General features: G+C 46.1%; 1 protein-coding gene across 1 annotated transcript in view; it reads right to left on the bottom strand.

Moving 5' to 3' along the window:
• Nucleotides 1-27,021, bottom strand: part of fbxo41 (F-box protein 41) — a 451,090-nt gene that overhangs the window by 303,842 nt on the left and 120,227 nt on the right. The window contains exon 4 of the mRNA XM_080183008.1: nt 19,770-19,980. Coding sequence (XP_080039134.1) covers nt 19,770-19,980 — 211 coding nt within the window. The remainder of the gene's footprint in view (nt 1-19,769; nt 19,981-27,021) is intronic.

The following is a 27,021-nucleotide window of genomic DNA, read 5'->3' on the forward strand; positions in this document are numbered from 1 at the left end:
GCAGTATTCCAAATGTGGCCTAACCAACATTCTATACAACTGCAACATCATTTGCCAACTTTTATACTCTACGCCCTGTCCAATAAAGGCAAGCATGCCATATGTATTCTTCACCACCCTCTCCACCTTGAAGGATCTGTGGACTTGCACACCCAGGTCCCTCTGTGTGTCTATACTCCTGAAGGTTCTGCCATTTATTGTATAGCTCCCCTCTACATTAGATCTACCAAAATGCATTACTTCGCATTTACCTGGATTAAATTCCATCTGCCATTTCTCTGCCCAATTTTCCAGCCTATCTATACCCTGCTGTATTCTCTGACAATGTTCATCGCTATCCGCAAGTCCAGCAATCTTCGTGTCGTCCACAAACTTACTGATCACACCAGCTACATCTTCTTCCAAATCATTTATATATATCACAAACAGCAGAGGTCCCAATACAGAGCCCTGCGAAACACCACTGGTCACAGACCTCCAACCGGAAAAAGACCCCTCCACTGCTACCCTCTGTCTTCTATGGCCAAGCCAGTTCTCCACCCATCCAGCTAGCTCACCTTTTATCTCGCGAGATTTAACTTTTTGCACCAGCTTGCCATGAAGGGCAACAAACGACACCCACGACCCTTCCCTTGTCAATCGTTTTTGTCACCTCCTCAAAAAAACTCCACCAAGTTTGTGTGGCAAGACCTCCCTCGTACAAAACCATGCTGTACATCGCTAATGAGATTATTCCGTTCTAAATGTGCATACATCCTATCACTGAGAATCCTCTCCAATAATTTCCCTACCACAGACGTCAAGCTCACCGGCCTAGAATTACCTGGGTTATCCTTGCTACCCTTCTTAAATAAGAACATAAGAAATAGGAGCAGGAGTAGGCCATCTAGCCCTTCGAGCCTGCCCCGCCATTCAATAAGATCATGGCTGATCTGTCGTGGCTCAGTTCCACGTTCCTGCCCTCTCCCCATAACCCTTAATCCCCTCTCTTATCAAGAACCCATCAACCCGCTTCTTAAAAATATTTAGCGAGGCAGCCTCCACCACTTCAACGGGCAGAGAATTCCAGAGATTCACCACCCTTTGAGTGAAGAAGTTCCTCCTCAGCTCCGTTCTAAAGGGGGGGGGGGGGGGGAGCGGTTTATCTTGAGGCTGTGCTCCCTAGTCCTACTGTCCTTTCTGAGCGGGAAGAGTCTCTCCACCTCTATTCTATCCATCCCATTCATCATCTTATACGTCTCAATAAGATCTCCCCTCATTCTTCTAAACTCTAACGAGTACAAGCCTAGTTTATTTAGCCTCTCCTCATAGCTCAACCCCCTCAACTCCGGTATCAGCCTAGTAAACCTCCTCTGCACTCCCTCCAAGGCCAAAATATCCTTGCTTAAGTGCGGCGACCAAAACTGCACACAGTACTCCAGCTGCGGCCTCACCAATGCCCTATACAGCCGCAGCAAGACCTCCCTACTTTTATATTCAATCCCCCTCGCTATGAAGGCCAGCATCCCATTCGCCTTCCTGACCACCTGCTGCACCTGCAAGCTGGGTTTTTGCGATTCATGCACAAGGACCCCGAGGTCCCTCAGCACTGTTGCCTGCATAATAACGGGATCACATTCGCTATCCTCCAATCCTCTGGGACCTCACCTGTGTCCAGTGAAGAGACAAAGATTTCTGTCAGAGGCCCAGCAATTTCATCTCTTGTCTCCCTGAGCAGTCTACGATAGATGCCATCAGGCCCTGGGGATTTGTCAGTTTTAATGTTGCCTAAAAAAACCTAACACTTCCTCCCTTGTAATGGATATTTTTCCTAACAGGTCAACAGGTCAGAGGAGGTTTACTAGGCTGATACCGGAGTTGAGGGGATTGAGCTATGAGGAGAGGCTGAATAAACTAGGCTTGTACTCGTTAGAGTTTAGAAGAATGAGGGGAGATCTCATTGAGACGTATAAGATGATGAATGGGATGGATAGGATAGAGGTGGAGAGACTCTTCCCGCTCAAAAAAGACAGTAGGACTAGGGGGCACAGCCTCAAGATAAAGGGGAGGCGGTTTAGAACGGAGTTGAGGAGGAACTTCTTCACTCAAAGGGTGGTGAATCTCTGGAATTCTCTGCCCGTTGAAGTGGTGGAGGCTGCCTCGCTAAATATTTTTAAGAAGCGGGTTGATGGGTTCTTGATAAGAGAGGGGATTAAGGGTTATGGGGAGAGGGCGGGAAAGTGGAACTGAGCCACAACAGATCAGCCATGATCTTATTGAATGGCGGGGCAGGCTCGAAGGGCTAGATGGCCTACTCCTGCTCCTATTTCTTATGTTCTTATGTAACACATCTCTCTGAGACACACCCAGTCAATATGTCTCTCTCCTTTGCGAATACTGTTGCAAAGTACTCATTTAGGATCTCACCTACTTCCTTAGGCTCTAAGCATAATTCCCCTCCTTTGTCCTGAGAGGTCCGATCCTTTCCCTGACAATCCTCTTGTTCCTAACGTACGTATAAAATGCCTTAGGATTCTCCTTAATCCTGTCTGCCAAGGACATTTTGTGACCCCTTTTTGCCCTTCTAATTCCTGAGTTCTTTTCTACTTTTTCTGTATTCCTCCGGTGCTCCATCTGTTTTTAGCTGCCTGGACCTTACTTATGCCTCTTTTTTTCTTTTTGATTAGGCCCACAATTTCCCTGGTTATCCACGGCTCTCGAATCCTGTCTTTCCTATCCTTCCTTTTTACAGGCATATGCCTGTCCAGCAGCCCTATCAACTGCTCCTTAAAAGACTCCCACAAGCCAGACGTGGATTTATCCTCAAACAGCCTCTCCCAATCAACGGCCAACAAATCCTGCCTAATCTGGCTATAGTTAGCCTTCCCCCAATTCAGCACCTTACCCACAGGACAACACTCATCCTTGTCCATTACTATCCTAAAGTTTACAGAATTGTGGTCGCTATTTGCCACATGTTCCCCTACTGAAACTTTGATGACCTGACCAGGCTCATTTCCTAGTACTAGGTCCAGTATAGCCCCCTCTCTAGTTGGGCTATCAACATATTGTCCCAAAGAACATTCCTCCCCGTCCAGACCCCCAGCCCTCAGCGATTTCCAGTCTATACAAAGGGAAATTGTAGTCTCCCACGACAACAACCCTATTTTTTCTGCACCTATCCAAAATCTCCTTACATATCCATTCCTCAACTTCCCGTGGGCTGTTGGGAGGCCTCTAGTATACCCCCAGCATAGTGATTACGCCCTTCCTGTTTCTGAGCTCCAACCACAGTGACTCGTTACATGACTCTTCTAAATTGCCCACTCTCTGTACGACTGTAATATGCTCCCTAACCAGTATTGCTACTCCCCCCACCTCTTTTAGCCCCTCCTCTGTCTCACCTAAAACATATACCCCAGAATACTCAGCTGCCAGTCCTTTTAACCACGTCTCCATCACTGCAACCACATCCAAGTTCCACACAAGCATTAAGGCTCTAAGTTCATCTGCCTTGCCCGTTATACTCCTTGCATTGAAGCAAATGCACTCCAGACCTCCAGGCCCACTGAGGTCATCCTCCCACAGAATGCTCTTCCTTTTCGATAGCCTTGTCCTGGCCCCAAGCTCGTCCCCACCCTCTATGCTTATTGACCTATTGTTTTGATCCCCACCCCTCTGCCACATTAGTTTAAACCCACCTGAACCACACTAGCAAAACTCCCAGCCAGGATATCTGTGCCCTTCCAGTTTAGGTGTAACTGTCCTTCTTGTACAGGTGCCATCCTCTCTTGAAGACTTCCCAGTGATCCACAAATTTGAAACCCTCCCTCCTGCACCAGTCCTTGAGCCACGTGTTCGGTGCAACTTGTGGGCCAAAGGGCCTGTTTGTGCTATAGTTTTTCTATGTTCTACATCTCTATTACTATTTGAGGGCCTATAGAAAACTCCTAAGAACGTTACCGCTCCTTTCCTATTTCTAGCTGCGAGAGGACACAGGTTTAAGGTGCTGGGGAGCAGGTACAGAGGAGACGTCAGGGGTAAGTTTTTCACTCACAGGGTGGTGTGTGAGGGGAAACGGCTGCCGTCGGTGGTGGTAGAGGCAAACTTGCTGGGGTCTTTTAAAAGACTTCTGGATGAGGACATAGAATTTAATGGGATTGGGAGTTATAGATAGTTCTATGGCCTGGTAGGTATGGATATGATTGGCACAACTTGTGGGCCGAAGGGCCTGTTTGTGCTGTAGTGTTCTATGTTCTAACTTCAGCCAATATTACCTCAGTAGGCAGATCCCCCTCGAAATGCCTTTCAGCAGCCGTTAAACTATCCTTGATTAACAATGCTACTCCTCCGCCTCTCACCACCTTCCCTACTCTTACTGAAACATCTATACCCCGGAACTACAAACAATCATTCCTGTCCCGTTCTAACCACCTCTCCATCATGGCTCGACAGGCTAGCTGGCCTACTCTTGCTCCTATTTCTTATGTTCTTATGAACCCTAAGATCCCTCTGTACGTCAATGTTGTTCAGGGTCTTGCCATTAACTGTATACTTACCCTTAACATTTGATCTCCCAAAATGCAGCACCTCACATTTGCTTGGATTAAACCATTTCTCCACCCATATCTTCAGCTGATCTGTATGCCGTTGTATCCTTTGACAACCTGCTACACTATCCAGAACTCCAACTATCTTTGTGTCATCTGGAAATTTACTAACCCACTCATCTACATTTTCATCCAAGTCATTTATATATATATCACAAACAACAGAGGTCCCAATACGGATCCATATGGAACACCACCAGTCGCAGACTTCCAGCCAGAAAAATACTCTGCATTCTCTGGGCAAGTCAATTCCAAATCCAATGGCCAAGTCACTGTGGATCCCATGCATCTTAATCTTCTGAATGAGCCTGCCATGAGGGACCTTGTCGAAAGCCTTCCTAAAATCCATGTAGACAGCATCCATTGCTCCACCCTAATCAATTACCTTCATCACCTCCTCGAAAAAAGAATCAAGTGAGTAAGACATGACCTGCCTTGCACAAAGCCATGCTGACATTTCCTAATTAGGCCATGCTTTTCCAAATGCACATAAATCCTCTCCCTAAGAATCCTCTCCAACAGCTTCCCAACCACCGATGTGAAGTTCACCACTCTATAATTTCCTGGATTATCTTTTTGTTCCTTCCTCAAACAGACGAACAACATTAGCCATTCACCAGACCTCCGGGACCTCTCCAGTAGCTAGCAAGGATATAAAGATCTTTGTCAGGGTTCCAGTAATCTCCTCTCAACAACGTGGGGAAGATCCCATCAGGTCCTAGGAACTTATCCACCTTAATGCTCTTGAACAGACCAAACACCAATTCCTTCTTGATCTCAAAATGCCCCATCATTAGTGCTCCACACTAATCTCACTAGCCTCCACGTACTTCTCTTGGTGAATACAGACACAAAGTATTCATTTAGGATCTCATCTACATCTTCTGCCTCCAAGCACAAGTTCCCTCCTTATCCTTAAGTGGTCATAGAACATAGAACACTACAGCACAAACAGGCCCTTTGGCCCACAAGTTGAGCCGATCACATCCATACCTACGAAGCCATAAAACTATCTGTAACTTCCAATGACATTAGATCCCATATACTCATCCAGAAGTCTTTTAAAAGACCCCAGCAAGTTCACCTCTACCACCACCGACGGCAGCCGATTCCACTCATTCACCACCCTCTGAGTGAAAAACTTAGCCCTAACATCTCCTCTGTACTTGCTTCCCAGCACTTTAAATGTGTCCTCTCGTAGCAACTATTTCAGCCCTGGGAAATAGCCTCCGAGAATCCACCCGATCTATTCCTCTCAACATTTTATAAACCTCTAGTCAGATCGCCTCTCAACCTTCGTCTCTCCAGGGAGAAGAGGCCTAGCTCCCTCAACCTATCTTCATAAGGCATGCCTTCCAATCCAGGCAACATCCTTGTAAATCTCCTCTGCACCCTCTCAATAGCTTCCACACCCTTCCTGTTGAGAGGCGACCAGAACTGCGCACAGTACTCCAAGCTGGGTCTGACAAGGGTCTTATAAAGTTGCAGCATTACCTCCCGACTCCTAAACTCAATCCCTCGATTAATGAAGGCCAGTACACTATACGCCTTCTTGACCACATCCTCCACCTGCAAGGCCGATTTAAGAGTCCTATGGACCCGGACCCCAAGAACCTTCTGCTCTTCAACACAGCTAAGGCTCCTACCCTTGATATTGTACTCCTGCATCCCGTTGGACCTGCCAAAATGGACCACCACACATTTATCCGCATTGAAGTCCATCTGCCACTTCTCTGCCCAGTCTTGCATCATATCTATGTCACGCTGCAACTTCTGACATCTCTCCAGGCTATCCACAACACCACCAACCTCATATCGTCGGTGAACTTACTAACCCATCCCTCCACTTCCTCATCCAGGTCATTTATGAAAATGACAAACAGCACTGGTGACCGACCTCCATGCAGAAAAAGATCCATCCACAACCACTCTCTGCCTTCTGCAGGCAAACCAGTTCTGGATCCACAAGGCCAAAGCCCCTTGGATCCCATGCCCTCTCACCTTCTCAAGAAGTCATGTATGGGGGACCTTATCAAACGCCTTGCTGAAGTCCATGTAAACCACGTCCACCGCTCTTTCTTCGTCAATGTGTTCAGTCACATTTTCAAAGAACTCAACTAGGCTCGTATGGCACGACCTGCCCTTGACAAAGCCGTGCTGACTATTCCTGATCATTCTAAACTTCTCTAAATGCTCATAAATCTTGTCCCTCAGAATCCTCTCCATCAACTTACCAACCACTGAGGTCAGACTCACCGGTCGGTAATTTCCCCGGCTATCCCTGTTCCCTTTCTTGAAAATAGGAACCACATCCGCAATCCTCCAGTCCTCCAGAACCTCTCCCGTCTCCATCGATGATGCAAAGATCATCGCCAGGGGCTCTGCAATCACTTCCCTCACCTCCCAAAGTAACCTGGGATACATCCCATCCGGTCCCGGCGACTTATCTATCTTGATAGGATTTAAAAGTTCCAACACATCCTCTTTCTTAATATCCAAATCTTTTCAGTCTGCCACAAACCTGTAGTACAACCTCCCAGATCACTTTCCACCGTGAATACCGAGGCAAAGTACCCATTAAGCACCTCTGCCATTTCTTCCGGTAAAAAGTCTGACAACCCCAGTCCAACGCCGGCACATCCACATCATTTCTTCCGGTTCCACACAGTCTTTTCCCCCTTCACCTTTTATAGGTCCTATCCCTTCTTTTCTCATCGTTTTGCTCTTCACATATTTGTAGAACGCCTTAGGATTCTCCTTAATCTTACCTGCCAAGGCCTTCTCTCGTCCCCTTCTGGCTCTCCTAATTTCCTTTTTAAGTTCCTTTCTACAAGCCTTATACTCCTCTAGATCCTTAACATCTCCTAGCTCTCTGAACCTTTTATACGCCTTTCTTTTCTTCCTGACCAGGTTCATCACAACGTTCATGCACCACAGCTCCCGCGACCTACCAAAACCTCCTTGTCTCATCGGAACGTTGTCGTGCAGAGCTCCAGTCAAACATTCCTTGAAAATCCGCCACCTTCCTTCAGTACTTTTCCCCCAAGAGCACCTCCTTCCAGTTTACTCGTCCAATTGTCTGCCTGATGTCATCATATTTCCCCTTACTCCAGACAAACACCTTCCTAGCCTGCCTGATCCTATCTCCTTCCAATGCTACCGTGAAGGAAATAGAATTATGATCGCCATCCCCAAGATGCTCTCCCACCGAGAGATCCGACACCTGTCCCGGTTCATTAGCCAGCTCAAGTACAGCCTCTCCTCTCGTCGGCTTATCCACGTGCTGTGTCAGGAAACCCTCCTGAACACACCTAACAAACTCCTCCCCATCCAAACCCCTTACCCTAGGGATATTCCAATCGATGTTTGGGAAATTAAAGTCTCCCATCACGACAACTCTGTTATTACTACATCTCTCTCGGATCTGTTTCCCTATCTGCACCTCAACTTCCCTGTCACTATTGGGGGGGGCCTATAGAAAACACCCAAAGTTACCGACCCTTTGCTGTTCGTAACTTCCACCCACAGAGACTCCGTAGACAGTCCCTCCACGGCATCCACCTTCTCTGCAGCCATGACACTGTCCCTGATCAACAGTGCCACTCTGCCACCTCTTTTGCCCTCCTCCCTGTCCTTCCTGAAGCATCTGAAACCTGGCACCTGAAGTACCCAGTCCTGTCCCTGAGACATCCAAGTCTCGGTAATGGTCACCACATCACATTCCCAAGCAGCAATCCACGCCCTAAGCTCATCTACTTTGTTCACTACACTCCTGGCGTTAAAATAGACACACCTCAGACCCTCAGTCTGGGCACTTCCCTTCTCCATCACCTGTCTAATCTCCCTCTCATACTGTCTACAGTCCTTCTCTACCTGGGAGCTAACCTCCTCTCTCTCAGTCGCCTCATCTCTATTCCGTCCCCCCCCAACCTTTCTAGTTTAAAGCCCCCCAGTAGCCCTCGCCAATCTTCCCGCCAAGATATTGGTCCCCTGGGATTCAAGTGCTACCTGTCTTTACTGAACAGGTCACACCTGCCCCTAAAGAGGTCCCAATTATCCAGGAACCGGAATCCCTGCCCCCTGCTTCAGTCCCTCAGCCACGCATTCACCCTCCACCTCATTCCATTCCTGCTCTCACTCTCCCGTGGCGCAGGCAGCAATCCTGAGATTACTACCTTCGCGTTCCTCTTTCTCAGCTGTCTACCTAATTCCCTATAATCCCTTTTCATGACCCCTTCCCTCTTCCTGCCTATGTCAGCGGCACCTATATAAACCACAACCTCCGGCTCCTCCCCCTCCCCTTTCAGGATGTCTGGGAAGCGTCCAGAGACATCCCGGATCCCATTCCAGGGAGGCAAACCACCATCCGCGGCTCCCGTCTGCGTCCGCAAAAACGCCTGTCTGATCCCCTCACTATGGAGTCCCCTATTAACACTGCCTTGCTGCTCTTTTTCTTACTTTTTTTGAAGTACTGGGTCAGGCTCAGCTCCAGAGACCTGGCCACCGCTGCCTCCCCCAGGTGAGCTGTCCCCACCCCCCCAGCCAGAAGTACTCAGACAGGACTACTTATTTTGAAGGGGGACATCCACCGGGACGCTCTCTATCACGTGAGCTTTCCCCTTCCTAACCGTTACCCACTTGCTTTCTTCCCGTTGCCCCGGTGTGACCACTTGCCGGTAGCTCCTGTCAATTACCTCCTCATTCTCTCTTATGAGACGAAGGTCCTCGAGCTGCAGTTCCAGTTCCTTAACCTGGTCCCTTAGGGACTGCAGCTCCACACACCGAGCACAGATATGGACATCTGGGAGACCAGGAGCCTCCAGGACCTCCCACATATTGCACTGGCAACAACATACTGGCCTCACACTCATACTTGCCCCTATTAGAAATACAGAGAAAATAGTAATAAAAACTTATAAACTTACCTTGCCTCACCCTTTTCGCTTAGGCCCTGTGAGTCAAAGCCCTTCCAGCTCATACAAAAAAAACAAAAACAAACTCACCTGATTTCACTGAGCCCCTCTCTCTCTCTCTTTTTTAGGTTAGAGGAGATAGGAGGGTGGGGTAGTCTACCTGTGTAGAGTATCGGGATTCCTCACCAGTCCAATTTATGGTAAGGAAAAAAAAAATTACCCGAGTCCCTTTGCAAACTACTTCCAGTTTCCGGAATAAAATTTAAAAAAACTAGCAAAGTTAATTTTAAAAAAATCGCTTTAACTTACCCACAAGCTCTCGTCTTACAAATCATTGCCTCTCTTCAGTGCTCCCAAGGAACAATGGTCCTACCCACTCTTTCTGGTTATCCTCTTGTTTCAATGTACGTATTTGGGGTTCTCTTTAACCCGACTTGCCACAGTCATTTCATGGCCCCTCCTTGCTCTCCTAATTTCCTGCTTTCTTTACATTCCTCATGGGCCCTGTTTGATTTTAGCTTCCTAAACCTTAATAGGGAGGAAATTGCTGGAGCCTTGAGAGAAATCTTTGCATCCTCACTAGCCAAGGGAGAGGTCCCAGAGGATTGGAGAATAGCCAATATTGTTCCTTTGTTTAAGAAGGGTAGCAAGAATAATCCAGGTAATTACAGACATGAAAAACATTGAAAAACCACAGCACAAACAGGCCCTTCAGCCCAAAGTTGTGCCGGGCATGTCCCTACCTTAGAGATTACTAGCTATAACCCTCTATCTTGCTAAGTTCCATGTACTTATCTAAAAGTCTCTAAAAGACCCTATCAAATCTGCCTCCTCCACCGTTGCCAACAACCCATTCCACGCACCCACCACCCTCTGAGAGAAAAACCCCTGACATCTCCTCTGTACCTACTCCCCAGCACCTTAAACCTGTGACCTCTTGTGGCAACCATTTCATAGAACACAGGACATAGAACATTACAGCACAATACAGGCCCTTCTGTCCTCAATGTTGTGCCGAGCTACGTCCAATCCCAAGATCAAGCTATCCCACTCCCTATCATTTCAGCCCTGGGAAGAAGTCTCTGACTATCCACTCGATCAGCATCTCTCAACATCTTATACACCGCTATCAGGTCAGCCCTCATCCTTCGTCTCTCCAAGGAGAAAAGGCCGAGCTCCCTCAGCCTATCCTCATAAGGCATGCTCCCCAATCCAGGCAACATCCTTGTAAATCTCCTCTGCACCCTTCCAATAGCTTCCACATCGCTCCTGTAATGAGGCAACCAGAACTGAGCACAGTACTCCAAGTGTAATCTGACCAGGGTCCTATATAGCTGCAACATTACCTCTCGACTCCTAAACTCAATTCCTCAATTGACGAAGGCCAGTACACCATATGCCTTCTTAACCACATCCTCTACCCGCAAAGCTGCTTTGAGCATCCTATGAACTCGGACCCCAAGGTCCTTCTGATCTTCCACAGTAGTGAGCCTTACATCAATGGTAGGGAAATTATTGGAGAGAATCCTTTGAGTCAGGATTTATTCCCACTTGGAAACAAATGGATGTATTAGTGAGAGGTTTTGTGAAGGGAAGGTCACGTCTCACGAATTTGATCATGTTTTTTGAGGAAGTGACAAAAATGATTGATGAGGACAGGACAGTGGATATTGTCAACATTGACTTCAGTAAGGCCTTTAACAAGGTCCCTCATTTCTGCAGCAGGAGCGGTAAGAGCGGAAACCAGGGGGCTGTCGGGAAGGTAAGTTCTCCATTTAAAAACTTACCAGACTGCAGAGGCTTAGAACATAGAACATAGAACATAGAACATAGAACATAGAACACTACAGCACAAACAGGCCCTTCGGCCCACGAGTTGCGCCGATCACATCAACACCTACCAACCTACAGACCTATCTATAACCCTCAATCTCATTAAACCCCATATACTCATCCAGAAGTCTTTTAAAAGACCCCAGCGAGTTCGCCTCCACCACCACTGACGGCAGCCGATTCCATTCACTCACCACCCTCTGAGTGAAAAACTTACCCCTAACATCACTTCTGAACTTCCCTCCTTGCACCTTAAATCTGTGTCCTCTCGTAGCGAACATTTCAACCCGGGGAAATAGCCTCTGAGAGTCCACCCTATCTATTCCTCTCAACATTTTGTAAACTTCTATCAGGTCGCCTCTCAACCTTCGTCTCTCCAGGGAAAAGAGTCCCAGCTCCCTCAACCTAACTTCATAAGGCATGCCTCCCAGTCCAGGCAACATCCTTGTAAATCTCCTCTGTACCCTTTCAATAGCTTCTACATCTTTCCTATAGTGAGGCGACCAGAACTGCGCACAATACTCTAAATGAGGGCTGACAAGGGTCTTATAAAGTTGCAGCATTACCTCCCGATTCCTAAACTCAATCCCTCGATTAATGAAGGCCGGTACACCATACGCCTTCTTGACCACCTCCTCCACCTGCAAGGCCGATTTAAGAGTCCTGTGGACCCGGACCCCTAGATCCTTCTGCTCTTCAACACTACTCAGACTTCTGCCCTTGATAGTGTACTCGTTCATATCGTTGGTTCTGCCAAAATGGACGACTACACATTTATCCGCGTTGAAGTCCATCTGCCACTTCTCCGCCCAGTCCTGCATCCTCTCTATGTCCTGCTGCAACTTTTGCCATCCTTCCAGACCATCCACAACACCACCGACCTTAGTGTCATCAGCGAACTTACTTACCCATCCCTCCACTTCCTCATCCAGGTCATTTATGAAAATGACAAACAACAAGGGTCCCAGAACAGATCCTTGAGGCACTCCGCTGGTGACTGACCTCCATTCAGAAAAAGCCCCATCCACAACCACTCTCTGCCTTCTGCAGGCAAGCCAATTCTGGATCCACAAGGCCAAAGGCCCTTGGATCCCATGCCCTCTCACCTTCTCAAGAAGTCTTGCATGGGGGACCTTATCAAACGCCTTGCTGAAGTCCATGTACGCCACGTCCACGGCACTTCCTTCGTCAATGTGTTCAGTCACATTATCGAAGAACTCAACTAGGCTTGTAAGGCACGACCTGCCCTTGACAAATCCATGCTGACTATTCCTGATCATGTCAAACCTCTCCAAATGTTCGTAAATCTTGTCCCTCAGAAGCCTCTCCATCAGCTTACCAACTACTGAGGTCAGACTCACCGGTCGGTAATTTCCCAGGCTATCTCTGTTCCCTTTCTTGAAAATAGGAACTACATCCGCAATCCTCCAATCCTCCGGAACCTCTCCCGTCTCCATTGACGACGCAAAGATCATCGCCAGGGGCTCTGCAATCTCTTCCCTCGCCGCCCACAGTATCCTGGGGTACATCCCATCTGGTCCAGGCGACTTATCTACCTTGATAGAATTCAAAAGTTCCAACACATCCTCCTCCTTAATATTCACATAAGAACATAAGAACATAAGAAATAGGAGCAGGAGTAGGCCATCCAGCCCTTCGAGCCTGCCCCGCCATTCAATAAGATCATGGCTGATCTGTTGTGGCTCAGTTCCACTTTCCCGCCCTCTCCCCATAACCCTTAATCCCTTCTCTTATCAAAAACCCATCAACCCGCTTCTTAAAAATATTTAGCGAGGCAGCCTCCACCACTTCAACGGGCAGAGAATTCCAGAGATTCACCACCCTTTGAGTGAAGAAGTTCCTCCTCAACTCCATTCTAAACCGCCTCCCCTTTATCTTGAGGCTGTGCCCCCTAGTCCTACTGTCTTTTTTGAGCGGGAAGAGTCTCTCCACCTCTATCCTATCCATCCCATTCATCATCTTATACGTCTCAATGAGATCTCCCCTCATTCTTCTAAACTCTAACGAGTACAAGCCTAGTTTATTCAGCCTCTCCTCATAGCTCAATCCCCTCAACTCTGGTATCAGCCTAGTAAACCTCCTCTGCACTCCCTCCAGGGCCAAAATATCCTTGCGCAGGTGCGGCGCCCAAAACTGCACACAGTACTCCAGCTGCGGCCTCACCAATGCCCTATACAGCTGCAGCAAGACCTCCCTACTTTTATATTCAATCCCCCTCGCTATGAAGGCCAGCATCCCATTCGCCTTCCTGACCACCTGCTGCACCTGCAAGCTGGGTTTTTGCGACTCATGCACAAGGACCCCGAGGTCCCTCTGCACCGTCGCCTGCTGCAGTTTTTCGCCACGTAAGTAATAGTCCTTCCTACCATTCTTCCTACCAAAGTGGACCACCTCACACTTGCCAACATTAAATTCCATTTGCCAGTTCCTGGCCCATTCGCCCAGCCTATCTAGATCCTTCTGCAGACTCTCCACACCCTCCGCACAATTTGCCTTTCCCCCAATCTTGGTGTCATCAGCAAATTTCGACACCCTGCACTCGGTTCCCTCCTCCAGATCATCTATATAAATGGTAAATAGCTGAGGCCCCAGCACCGACCCCTGGGGCACCCCACTAGTCACCAACCGCCAATCCGAATAGCACCCATTGACCCCCACTCTCTGCCTCCTATTCACGTACTCAATCTTTTCCATCTGCTGCAAATCCATAACAAAATCTCCCAGATCAGCTTCCACTGTGAATACTGAGGCGAAGTACTCGTTAAGCACCTCTGCCATTTCTTCTGGTTCCACACAAACCTTTCCCCCCTCACCTTTTATAGGTCCTATCCCTTCTCTTCTTATCCTTTTACCTTTCACATATTTATAGAAGGCCTTGGGATTCTCCTTAATCTTACCCGCCAAAGTCTTCTCATGATCCCTTCTGGCTCTCCTAATTTCCCTTTTAAGTTCCTTCCTACAGTCCTTATACTCCTCAAGATCTTTAACCTCTCCTAATTCCCTGAACCTCTTATACACCTTCCCTTTCCTCTGAGGCTTTTTTTTCTCCTCTCATATAAGTTGGGTGTTTGGTAAACCTGAGACCATACACCTGTAGGGCCTCCCACCCACCTACCTCCTGTAACTTTACACCACTTTTTCTCTTTCATTTCTTAGTAAGGGAACTTAGCAGGGATGGCAGTGCAATGTTCCTCCTGTGGGATGTTTGAGGTGAGGGACACCATTAGTGTCCCCCTAAGTATACCTGCAGGAAGTGCACACAATTCCAGCTTCTTGAAGACCGTGTTAGGGAACTGGAGCTGGAACTGGATGAACTCAGGAGCATTTGGGAGGCAGAGACAGTTATAGATAAAAGCTACTGAGAGGTAATTACTCCTGGAAAAGAAGATACTTGGGTGACTGTTAGAAGAAGGGGTAAGAAGCATTCAGTGCAGCAATCCCCTGTATAACAAGTATACTGTGTTGGCTGTATAACAATACCTTTTGGGGGTGGGGGTGGGGGTGGAGAGAGCGAGCGAACCAGTCCCCAGTCGTGGTCTGCATAGGCACCACCAACAACATAGGTAGGAAAAGGGATAGGGATGTAAGAAAGAAATTCAGGGGTGAGGGTGGAAGCTTAGAGCTAGAACAAACAGAGTTGTTATCCCTGGTTTGTTACCCATGCCATGTGCTAGCGAGGTGAGGAATAGGGACAGAGAGCAGTTGAACACATGGCTACAGGGATGGTGCAGGAGGGAGGGATTCAGATACCTGGATAATTGGGGCTCATTCTGGGGTAGACGGGACCTCTACAAATCGGATGGTCTACACCTGATGTGGACGTGCCGGCGTTGGACTGGGGTAAACACAGTAAGAAGTCTGACAACACCAGGTTTAAGTCCAACCAATTTATTTGATAGTAAACTCACAAACTATCGGGGTTTGCCCTTCGTCAGGTGAATGGAGAGTTCGGGCCTCAGAAAGAGCTCTCCATTCACCTGATGAAGGGCAAACCCCAAAAGCTTGTGAGTTTACTACCAAATAAATTGGTTGGACCTACACCTGAACCAGAGGGGTACCATTACCCTCGGGGGGAAATTTGCTAATACTCTTCAGGAGCATTTAAACTAATTCAGCAGGGGGGGGATGGGAACCTGAATTGTAGCTCCAGTGTACAGCAGGTTGAGAGTACTGAGGTCATGAATAAGGTTTCAAAGTCACAGGAGTGTAACCGGCAGGCAGGAAGGTGGTTTGAAGTTTGTCTATTTCAACACCACAGCATCCAAAATAAGGTGGGTGAACTTGCAGCATGGATTGGTACCTGGGACTTCGATGTTGTGGCCATTTCGGAGACATGAATAGAGCAGGGACAGGAATGGTTGTTGCACGTTCCGGGGTTCAGATGTTTCAGTAAGATCAGGAGAGGTGGTAAAAGAGGGGGAGATGTGGCATTGTTAGTCAGGGACAGTATTACGGTGACAGAAAGGACGTCTGATGAGGACTCGTCTACTGAGGTAGTATAGGCTGAAGTTAGAAACAGGAAACGTGAGGTCACTCTGTTGTGAGTTTTCTATAGGCCTTCGAAAAGTTCCAGAGATGTAGCGGAAAGGATTGCGAAGATGATTTTGAATAGGAGCGAAAGTAACAAGGTAGTTGTTATGGGGGTCTTTAACTTCACAAATATTGACTAGAAAAGCTATAGATTGAGTACTTTAAATGGGTCAGTTTTTGTCCAATGTGTGCAGGAGGGTTTCCTGACACAGTATGTAGATAGGCCAACAAGAGGCGAGGCCACATTGGATTTGGTACTGGGTAATGAACCAGGCCAGGTGTTAGACACTTTGGCTATACTGACACAATTCGGCTACATTTACATTAGCGATGGAAAGGGATAGGTATATAGCACAGGGCAAGAGTTATAGCTGAGGGAAAGGAAATATGATGCAATTAGGTGAGATTTAGGATGCATAGGATGGGGAAGAAAACTGCAGGGCATGGGCACAATTGAAACATGGAGCTTGTTCAAGGAACAGCTACTGCCAGTCCTTGATAAGTATGTACCTATCAGGCAGGGAGGAAGGGGTTGAGCGAGGGAACCATGGTTTACTAAGGAAGTTGACTCTCTTGTGAGGAGGAAGGAGGAGACTTATGTAAAGATGAGTCGTGAAGGCTCAGTTAGGGCGCTTGAGAGTTACAAGTTAGTCAGGAAGCTAAGAGACTTTGCCGGGAATTATAGACCGGTGAGTCTTACTTCTGTTGTGGGCAAGGTTTTAGAAAAAATTATTAGGGATAGGATTTATAGTTATTTGGAGTGTAATGAATTGATTAGAAATAGTCAGCATGGTTTTGTAGCGGGTAGGTCGTGCCTTACTAACCTTATTGAGTTTCTTGAGAAGGTGACCAAAGAGGTGGATGGGGGCAAGGCAGTTGACGTGGTATACATGGATTTTAGTAAGGCGTTCGATAAGGTTCACCATGGTAGGCTTCTGCAGAAAATGCAGATGTATGGGATTGTGGGTAATCTAGGAAGTTGGATCAGGAATTGGCTATCAGATAGGAGACAGAGGGTGGTGGTGGATGGTAAATATTCATCATGGAGTACAGTTACGAGTGGTGTGCCTCAGGGATCTGTTTTGGGGCCACTGTTGTTTGTAATTTTTATTAATGATCTGGATGAGGGTATAGTTGGGTGGATTAGTAAATTTGCTGATGACACCAAAATTGGAGGTGTGGTAGATTGTGAGGAAGGGTGTCATAGTCTGCAGGGAGACTTAGATAGGTTGCAGAGCTGGGCCGAGAGGTGGCGGATGGAATTTAATGCGGAGAAGTATGAGGTAATTCACTTTGGTAGGAGCAACAGATGTGTCGAGTATAGGGCTAACGGGAGGACTTTGAATAGTGTGGATGAACAGAGGGATCTAGGTGTGTGTGTACATAGATCCCTGAAAGTTGGGAATCAAGTAGATAAGGTTGTTAAGAAGGCGTACGGTGTCTTGGCGTTTATTGGTAGGGGGATTGAATTTAGGAGTCGCAGTGTAATGTTGCAACTGTACACTACTCTAGTGCGGCCGCACTTGGAGTACTGTGTGCAGTTCTGGTCCCCGCATTACAAGAAGGATGTGGAGGCGTTGGAGAGGGTGCAGAGGAGGTTTACTAGGATGTTGCCTGGTATGGTGGGGAGGTCCTATGAGGAGAGACTGAGGGATTTAGGGTTGTTTTCGTTGGAAAGAAGGCGGCTAAGAGGGGATCTTATTGAAACATATAAGATGATTAGAGGTTTAGATAGGGTGGATAGTGATAGCCTTTTTCCTCGGATGGAGAAAGCTAGCACGAGGGGGCATGGCTTTAAATTAAGGGGGGGTAGCTACAGGACGGATGTCAGGGGTAGGTTCTTTACCCAGCGGGTGGTGAGGGATTGGAATGCCCTGCCTGCTGCAGTTGTAAATGCGTCTAGTTTGGGGGCGTTTAAGAGATCTCTGGATAGGTTTATGGACGAAAAGGGATTGGTATAGGCTAGTGGGTCATTGTTTTTGTAACTGGTCGGCGCAACATCGTGGGCCGAAGGGCCTGTTCTGCGCTGTAATGTTCTATGTTCTATGTTCTAGAGCTAAGAGGAGTCAGGAGGGGACATGAGAAGTCTTTGGCAGGTAGGATCAAGGAAAACCCTAAAGCTTTCTTTTGGTGTGTCAGGAATAAAAGAATGACTAGGGTAAGATTAGGGCCAGTCAAGGACAGTAGTGGGAAGTTGTGTGTGGAGTCAGAAGAAATATGAAAGGCACTAAATGAGTATTTTTTCATCAGTATTCACACAGGAAAAAGACAATGTTGTCGAGGAGAATACTGAAATGCAGGCTATTAGACTGGACGGGATTGAGGTTCATAACTCGCCAACATTAAGGGCACTTAAATGGTCGTTGGATAAACATATGGATGATATTGGAATAGTGTAGGTTAGAGGGGCTTTAGATTGTTGCGCTGACCAGTGGAACCAATCTAATGACCCTCTAACCGAAACTATTCCATATTATACTCCTTCATCCCATTGGACCTGCCAAAATGGACCACTACACATTTATCAGCGTTGAAGTCCATCTGCCACTTCTCCGCCCAGTCTTGCATCCTATCTATGTCCCGCTGCAACTTCTGACATCCCTCCAGACTATTCACAACACCACCAACTTTTGTGTCATCGGCAAACTTACCAACCCAACCCTCCACTTCCTCATCCAGGTCATTTATGAAAATTACAAACAGCACGGGTCCCAGAACAGATCCCTGAGGCATTCCACTGGTGACCGACATCCATGCAGAAAAAGACCCATCCACAACCACTCTCTGCCTTCTGCAGGCAAGCCAGTTCTGGATCCACAAGGCTTATCCTTATTCATAGCCATTTTAAAACTTGTCGAACTGTTTCCAAAATACTCTCCCACTGAAACGTCAGTCACCTGGCCAGGCTCTTTTACCAATACAGGGTCTACCATGGAGTGGCACAGTAGCACAGTGGTAAGCACTGCTGCTTCACAGCACCAGGGACCCGGGTTCAATTCCCAGCTCAGGTCACTGTCCTTGTGGAGTCCGCACGTTCTCCCCATGTCTGCGTGGGTTTCTTCCAGGTGCTCAATGGGTTTCCACCCACAGTCCAAAAGACTTGCCAGTTAGGTGCACTGGCAGAAACAGGTGCTGGACTGTGGCAGCTCAGGGAATTTCACAGTAACTTCACTGGGTGTTACTGTAAGCCTTACTTCTGACTAAAAAATAAATTTTACTTTAAAAAGTATAGCCCCTCTTCTATTGAGCTATGCACAATCCGTTTCAAGAAACCCACTTGATGCACCTAACAAATTCTGTCCAGTCTCAGCCTCTTGTTCTAAGGAAGTTCCAGTCAACATTGGAGAAGTTAAAGTCACCATGTGATAACTCTGTTATTGCATCTTTCCATAATCTTCTACTTATTTTTGAGCTCTACCCATATTGCCTCAGTGGATGAGGCCTCCAGTCTGTCCCTCTGAGTATAGATGTGACATTCTCCTTGACGAGTAATGCAATTCCACCACCTCTTTTACCTCCCTATCTATCTCGTCTAAAACCTTGAAATCCTGGACTGATGAGCAGCCAATCCTGTCCTTCTGTAATGGCCACAACATCACAGTCCCATGTACTAATCCACTGAAATAAACAAGTTTAGTCCATCAGTCCCATTGTGTTTATTAGCCTGTCCCTGCCTGTCCTTCCTTTCAGGCTTACCCATCCTAACAGTTACCTTCCCCTCAATCCCTAAGAAACCTGCCTGTAAGTACCTGTAACATAGTGATTCAAGTGGGCTGGCTATATCAATAATGCCCACAACCACAAATGAATAACCCAAAAAGAAATTTGGGTAGTTTCATTTTTCTATCCCATTTTCAATGCTGAATATACACAATCCAAGTACCTGTTCTCTGCTAATTCCCTTTGCCCCTGGGTTGCTGCACCTTCCCAGACTGCCATTAGGTGATGTACCACAACTACTGATCACCATTAGCTGCTTTTCGGCCCTGTCTGCTCTGTCCAAAAGTTCCTCAATAAACTGCTGCAGACGAACTTTGGCATTTGCTTCTCGTGCTGCTGTGTCTTGTAAGAACTGATCAATCTGTGACACCTCCCTGCAAAAATCAACAGTGGAAAACAGAAAATATTAAATCACAAAGGTAAACAAGCTCATTTAAAAGTTCCAACAATGAGCATGCAAACATGTCAGTCACATGCAACTTTCTTTTTACATTTTCCCTTTCTAGCTGAACTTTAAATTCATCCAGCTAATAATGGAGAGGTCATTAGGTGGTCTCCGAAAATAAAAGCAAAATACTGTAGATGATGGAGATCTGCAAAAAGGAAAAAACAGAAAACGCTGGTAAGACTCAGCAGATTTGGCAGCATCTGTGGAGAGAGAAACAGAGTTAAGGTTTTGAGTTGTCTGTCTCTTCTTCAGGGCTGAAGAGGGATTGAAATGTAATGGATTATATGTTTGGAGAGGGGGATGAAAAAAAGGAGGAACAGAATTAAAAGATCAGGGATAAAGGGTGTTCAGGAAAATTTGTTAATAGCAGAACAAGGGTCTGCACTTTGAAAGCAAAATGAGTTACGTATGGCCCTATGGGTTAAAGGATTGGAAAAAAGAACAGAATAGAGAAAAGAGATCATGGTCTGAAATGATTGAACTCATAAATCCAAAAAGGTTAAGAGTGCCTAACTGAGAAATTAGGTGGTGCTACTCTTCCATAGAGTCCATAGAGTCCGTACACTTCCAGTGTGCATTCAACTTCATATAAACAGTGCATTAGGCCACCAAGCATGGGAGCAAGGTGGTGAATTAAAATATCAAGATACCGGATTAACAAGTTCATGCTTGCAAGCTAAGAGAAAGGGTGTTCTGCAAAGCAGTCACCCAGTCTGCATTTAGTTTCCAGCGTTCAGGAGACTGCATTGGAAGCAGCTAACACTGAACTGAAGGAAGTGCAAGTGAAAAACTTGCCCCACTGGACACTTTTATATCTCTTCCCCTCTCACCTTAAACCTATGCCCTCCAGTTTTAAACTCCTCCGCTTTTGAGAAAAGATGTTGATATTGTAGCTGATCTGTGCCCCTCACTATTTTATAGACCTCGAGATGATCACCCCTCAGCTTTCTACACTCCAGAGAAAAAAACCCCACTCTATCCAACTCTCCTTATAACTCAAACCATCAAGTCCCAATACCGGTCTAGTAAATCGCTTCTGCATTCTTTCTAGTTTAATAATAACCTTTCTATAATAGGGTGACCAGAACCATACACAGTATTCCAAGTTTTGAATCAGTGTTGGGTCCACTGTTATTTGGCATTTATATTAATGATTTGGATGAGAATATAGGGGGCATGGTTAGTAAGTTTGCAGATGACACCAAGATTGGTGGCATATTTGACAGTGAAGAAGGTTATCTCCAATTGCAATGGGATCTTGATCAATTGTCCAGTGGGCTGACAATGGAGTTTAGAACAAATGGAGGTGATGCATTTTGGTCGATTGAACCCGGGCAGGATTTATTCAGTTAATGGTAGGGCGCTGGGGAGAATTAAAGAAGAAAGAGATCCAGGGGTACAGGTTCTTAACTCCTTGAAAGTGGAGTCACAGGTGATTTGATTTGATTTATTGTCACGTGTACTAGAATACAGTGAAAAGTATTGTTTCTTGCGCACTATACAGACAAAACATACCGTTCTTGAGAAGGAAACAAGAGAGTGCAGAATGTAGTGTTAGTCATATCCAGGTTGTAGAGAAAGATCAAATTAATTCAAGTGTTGTAGGTAAAATAATACCCAAGACTGTCAGTGAGTCAAAATACAGTGGTTTTTATTTCAAAGCTCTGGTGTTTATTCAAGAGCTTTGGGAGAAGCAGGGACCAACAAACTTCTCAGAACACAAACACAAATGGGCATTTATACATCATGAGTCTTAGTGTCAATCACGACACAAGTTTCCCATTCCGGCCAGAACTCCGGGTCTTCCTTCCTTGGTCGTGATACAACCCCAGATTTAATCACAATTCACAGTCCAGCTGGCAGCTGCAGTTATGAAACATGGTCACGATTCAAAGCCCTTCTGCAGCGGTACCAGTATCCCTGTCTTTGAAGTTACTTGTGCGATCGTTGCTGTCCCAGCAGGACTCTTCCTGTTAAAAGCTGGTATCGTGATCTGCCATCAGCAGCTGTCAAAAGCGGTATCACAAACTACCATCTGTGTAACAATGTCCAACTAACACAAATAGGTAAGATTCACAAAGTCTACAAAGTAACAGCCACATTCAACTACCTGTCTTTGTAAAAATGAGAATTAAAGCATGTAACACATAAACAAATAACTTATATTAATGCCAGGAGCAGTATAAGTTAAAGAAGATCTGTCATGATGAAGGGTTATTTATGTTTGTGACATATTCTAGATACAAAATCCATTAACCCTTTCCCTTCAGGTACAAAATACATTCACCTTTTCCCTACTTCATTCCCCACTTCTGGTCTGGGCCAGGCCTAAGCATGGCCCATGACCAATCCAAAGCCAAATGATACCAGCATATGGGCCCACCCCCAGTAAAAAAAAACTTGGATTTTTTTTGTGCCCACATAATCAATAAGCACCCACTCAACCAACAATAAGTTATCTTACAGGAAAATACCAAAGATTTAGTGGGATTGGGGGTTATAGACAGGTCTATGGATTGGTAGGTGTTGATGTGATCGGCGCAACTCGTGGGCCGAAGGGCCTGTTTGTGCTGTAGTGTTCTATGTTCTATGTTCAAGTCCAACACAAGACCTTGACCTAACCTTGAGTGACCGGCAAGTACCCAAGCAAACACTGGCCTTTATCTGTGCATCGGTCTCGGTTGTCCTCTGCATATTATAGTTCTTTGGTCTGGGTTGGCACTCTGGCTTTGGTTTTCGTTCCTTCCTTCTCGGGTGTGGTGGCTCTCCTCGTGCTGGTCATCACTGGCATGGTCACCATTGCTGTAACTCGTTCCAGGTTGAGTTTCACGCCCCTTTTGGTCATTGCCAATCAATCAGAACTTCATCCCCCCGATCAATAAGAGTCCAGTCAGGTGCTGCCACACCAATCTCTGGGTATCGGCCATGTCTGTAGACACTGGAGACACACAGGTCACATATCTCCCTTCCATCCTGAACGTGAAGCATGATGAATCACAAACTCAGGGCCAGTGTCTGTCAGGAATTCCTCAATCACTCAACAGTCAAGCAAGGCCTAGACATTGGCATGTACAGCAATAATACATCCCCACAATATATTGATATTCCAGAAGTTACAGACAACAACACGCTACAAATACTCACATATTCTAAACATCATTTTAGGTTCAGAATTACGCACAGGACAATACATAGAACATAACAGCGCAGAACAGGCCCTTCGGCCCACGATGTTGCGCCGACCAGTTAAAAAGCAATGACCCTCTAACCTAAACCAAACCCTTTCCATCCATAACCCTATCCACGGATCTCTTAAACGCCCCCAAACTAGGCGCATAATAAATCATTGATACAAATGCAAAGGAAATAACATTTAAATTTGCACCCAAAAGTGCTAAAGAGAGAGGTTTAACTCTCCAAAGTATTCGTCATTTAACAATGATCCAAATTTGCACAATAAACACCTTTTTGTCACAGATACCATTTCAGATTTAAACTTCCACAGTCACAGTTCAAAATCTATCACCTTCTGGCATACACATACCACGTTCTTTTATGACCCAATTACACAATGTAACTAAAGTACAAGTTAAAAGTAATTCAAATGTTTTCCATCTGTTTAACAAATTATACAGGAAACTCCTCCATCATTCTGTCTATTTTACCAATGTATTTATGAATAACATAACTTGCACAGATGACTTATTTGTTCCCCTTTAAGCATTTGAACTCTTATAACCCCAAATAACTAAGTACAAGGAAAAATCTTGTCATCTGTTGTAAAGTCATTGACACTCTCCAGGGCCCTTAACTTTTCAGACAAATAACTCTCAACATATTAGAACATAGAATATAATAGCACAAACAGGCCCTTCGGCCCACTAGTTGCGCCAATCATATCCATACCTACCAGGCCATAGAACTATCTATAACTCCCAATCCAATTAAATCCCCTGTGCTCATCCAGAAGTCTTTTAAAAGACCCCAGCGGGTTCGCCTCTACCACCACCGACGGCAGCCGATTCCACTCACTCACCACCCTCTGAGTGGAAAAACTTACCCCTAACATCTCCTCTGTACTTGCTCCCCAGCACCTTAAACCTGTGTCCTCTCGTAGCCACCATTTCAGCCCTGGGAAATAGCCTCCGAGAATCCACCCTATCTTTTCCTCTCGACATTTTATAAACTTCTATCAGGTCGCCTCTCAACCTTTGTCTCTCCAGGGAGAACAGACCTAGCTCCCTCAACCTGTCTTCATAAGGCATGCCTCCCAATCCAGGCAACATCCTTGTAAATCTCCTCTGCACCCTTTCAGTAGCTTCCACATCCTTCCTGTAGTGAGGCGACCAGAACTGCACACAATTCTCCAAGTGGGGTCTGACAAGGGTCTTGTAAAGTTGCAGCATTACCTCCCGACTCCTAAACTCAATCCCTCGACTAACAAAGGCCAATACACCATACGCCTTCTTGACCACATCCTTCGCCTGCGAGGCCGATTTAAGAGTACTGTGGACCCGGACTCCAAGGTCCTTCTGCTCAACACTGCTAAGAGTCCTACCCTTGATATTGTACTCCTTCATCCCACTGGTCCTGCCAAAATGGACCACTACACATTTATCAGCGTTGAAGTCCGTCTGCCACTTCTCCGCCCAGTCTTGCATCCTATCTATGTCACGCTGCAACTTATGACATCCCTCCAGACTATCCACAACACCACCAACCTTCATGTCATCGGCAAACGTACTAACCCATCCCTCCACTTCCTCATCCAGGTCATTTATGAAAATGACAAACATCTAGCATTGAATCAACAAACTTTACATGTGAGCATGAGGATTACCACAGATGAAACGACACAAGGATGATCCCTCAGTACAGGGAAGTCACAAAACAAGCAGGTATTACTTTGTAAAATTATCTCACATTCAAATAGTTACATCATAAACTGAGAACATGTGTCAATACATCCCTCTTTGAAACACAAAACCCATACAGACTCTCTTTCCATTACCCTTTATTTGTCAAAATTAAACTTATTTATCTCTTATAAGTTCAGGCAACTTCCCATTTATAAATCGGTTCCTCAATTTATTCTTTTAATTAAATGTCAGAAACTGTAAGACTTAAATGTAACCAATCATTTTAATTTGAAAGTTAACAATGAGAAAATCTGAATGAACCAAACTCTTCAAGTCTCAATTATCACTAGGTTGTGATAAGTCATTCACGAACCATCTACTTAAAACAAAACACAAGGATGCTTTTGGCTAGGAGCCAAATGAATTAACTTAGTCTCAAATGGCTTCTTCAAGACAAAGGAAAGAGCACATGATTCCTTCCAAGGTTTAATTCCATTCCTAACAAAATTTGAACGCAGAATTATTCAAAATTCAAAAAGAGGTCAAAGCAGAAGAAGTAAAGAGGAATGTAGTGGTAATTGGGGATAGTGTAGTTAGGGGCACAGACACTGTCCTTTGTGACAAGGATAAAGAATACCGAAGGGCGTGTTGCCTGCCTGGTGCTCAGGTCCAGGACGTCTCATCTGGGCTGCAGAAGAACCTAGAGTGGGAGGGTGAGAATCCGGTCGTTGTGGTTCATGTGGGTGCCAACGCCATAGGCAAAATAGGAACTGAGGATCTGCAGAGAGAGTATGCAAAGCTAGGAACCAAATTAAAAAGCAGAACCAACAAGGTGGTTATCTCTGGATTACTACCTGAACCACGTGCAAATTGGCGCAGGATAAATAGGATTAAGGAGATGAATGGGTGGCTCAGGGATTGGTGTGGGAGGAGTGGGTTTGAACTTATGGGGCATTGGCACCAGTATTGGGGCAGATGGGACCTGTTCAGATGGGATGGTCTTAGTCTGAATAGTGCCGGGACCAGAGTCCTGGCGAATCGTATAACTAGGACTGTAGATAGGGCTTTAAACTAATTGGGGAGGGGTGGGGGGAAATTACAAACTCTAAAGTAAGGGAGAGGGTACATGTGCAGGTAAATGTTGAGGATGTCCCACTAATGAAAGGAGTAGGGGGCATGAGAGAGGTTAGTAGCGTTTCTACAAATAAGGTCCAGATAAAGGCTGGTATAAAGACACTTTACCTGAATGCACGAAGCACTCGAAACAAAGTGAATGAGCTGACGGCGCAAATCAGCACAAATGGATATGATCTAGTGGCCATTACAGAAACGTGGTTGCAGGGTGACAGGGACTGGGAGCTGAATATCCAGGGGTATCAGGTGTTTAGGAAGGATAGACAGGAGGAAAAAGCGGGTGGGGTAGCTCTGTTAATTAAGGATAATATCAGGGCGGTAGTAAAGGAAGATATAGGCTCCAAAGAGCAAAATGAGGAATCGTTGTGGGTGGAGATAAGGAATAGTAAGGAGAGGAAGACGCTGGTGGGTGTGGTCTATAGGCCCCCAAATAATAACTTTGAGGTGGGGCAGGCTATAAACAAGGAAATAATCGACGCGTGCAGAAACAGAACGGTGATAATTATGGGGGATTTTAATCTGCATATTGATTGGATGACCCAAGTCGGACACGGTGGGGTTGAGGAAGAGTTCTTGGAATGCTGTCGGGGTAGTTTCCTTGAACCGTATGTGACGGGACCTACGAGGGACCGAGCTCTCTTAGATCTGGTGTATAACGAGGCAGGTAGAATTAGGGATCCTCTTGGGACCAGTGATCATAGTATGATTGAGTTTTTGACGCAGATGGAGGATGAGAAAGTAGGGTCCCGCACCTGTGTCCTCTGTTTGAACAGAGAGGAGTATGATAGGATGACAGCAGAATTGGCAAATGTAGATTGGGGGCGCAGTTTGGTTGGTAGGACGGCTGAGGAACAGTGGAGGATTTTTAAGGAGATCTTTTTTGGTACTCAGCAGAAATATATTCCGATGGTAAAGAAGGACTGTGGGAGAAGGGACAACCAGCCGTGGTTATCGAAGGAAATAAAGGAGAGTAT

Source organism: Carcharhinus amblyrhynchos, unplaced genomic scaffold (assembly GCF_965287045.1).
Source record: "Carcharhinus amblyrhynchos unplaced genomic scaffold, sCarAmb.v2.hapA chromosome_115, whole genome shotgun sequence".
NCBI lineage: Eukaryota > Metazoa > Chordata > Chondrichthyes > Carcharhiniformes > Carcharhinidae > Carcharhinus > Carcharhinus amblyrhynchos.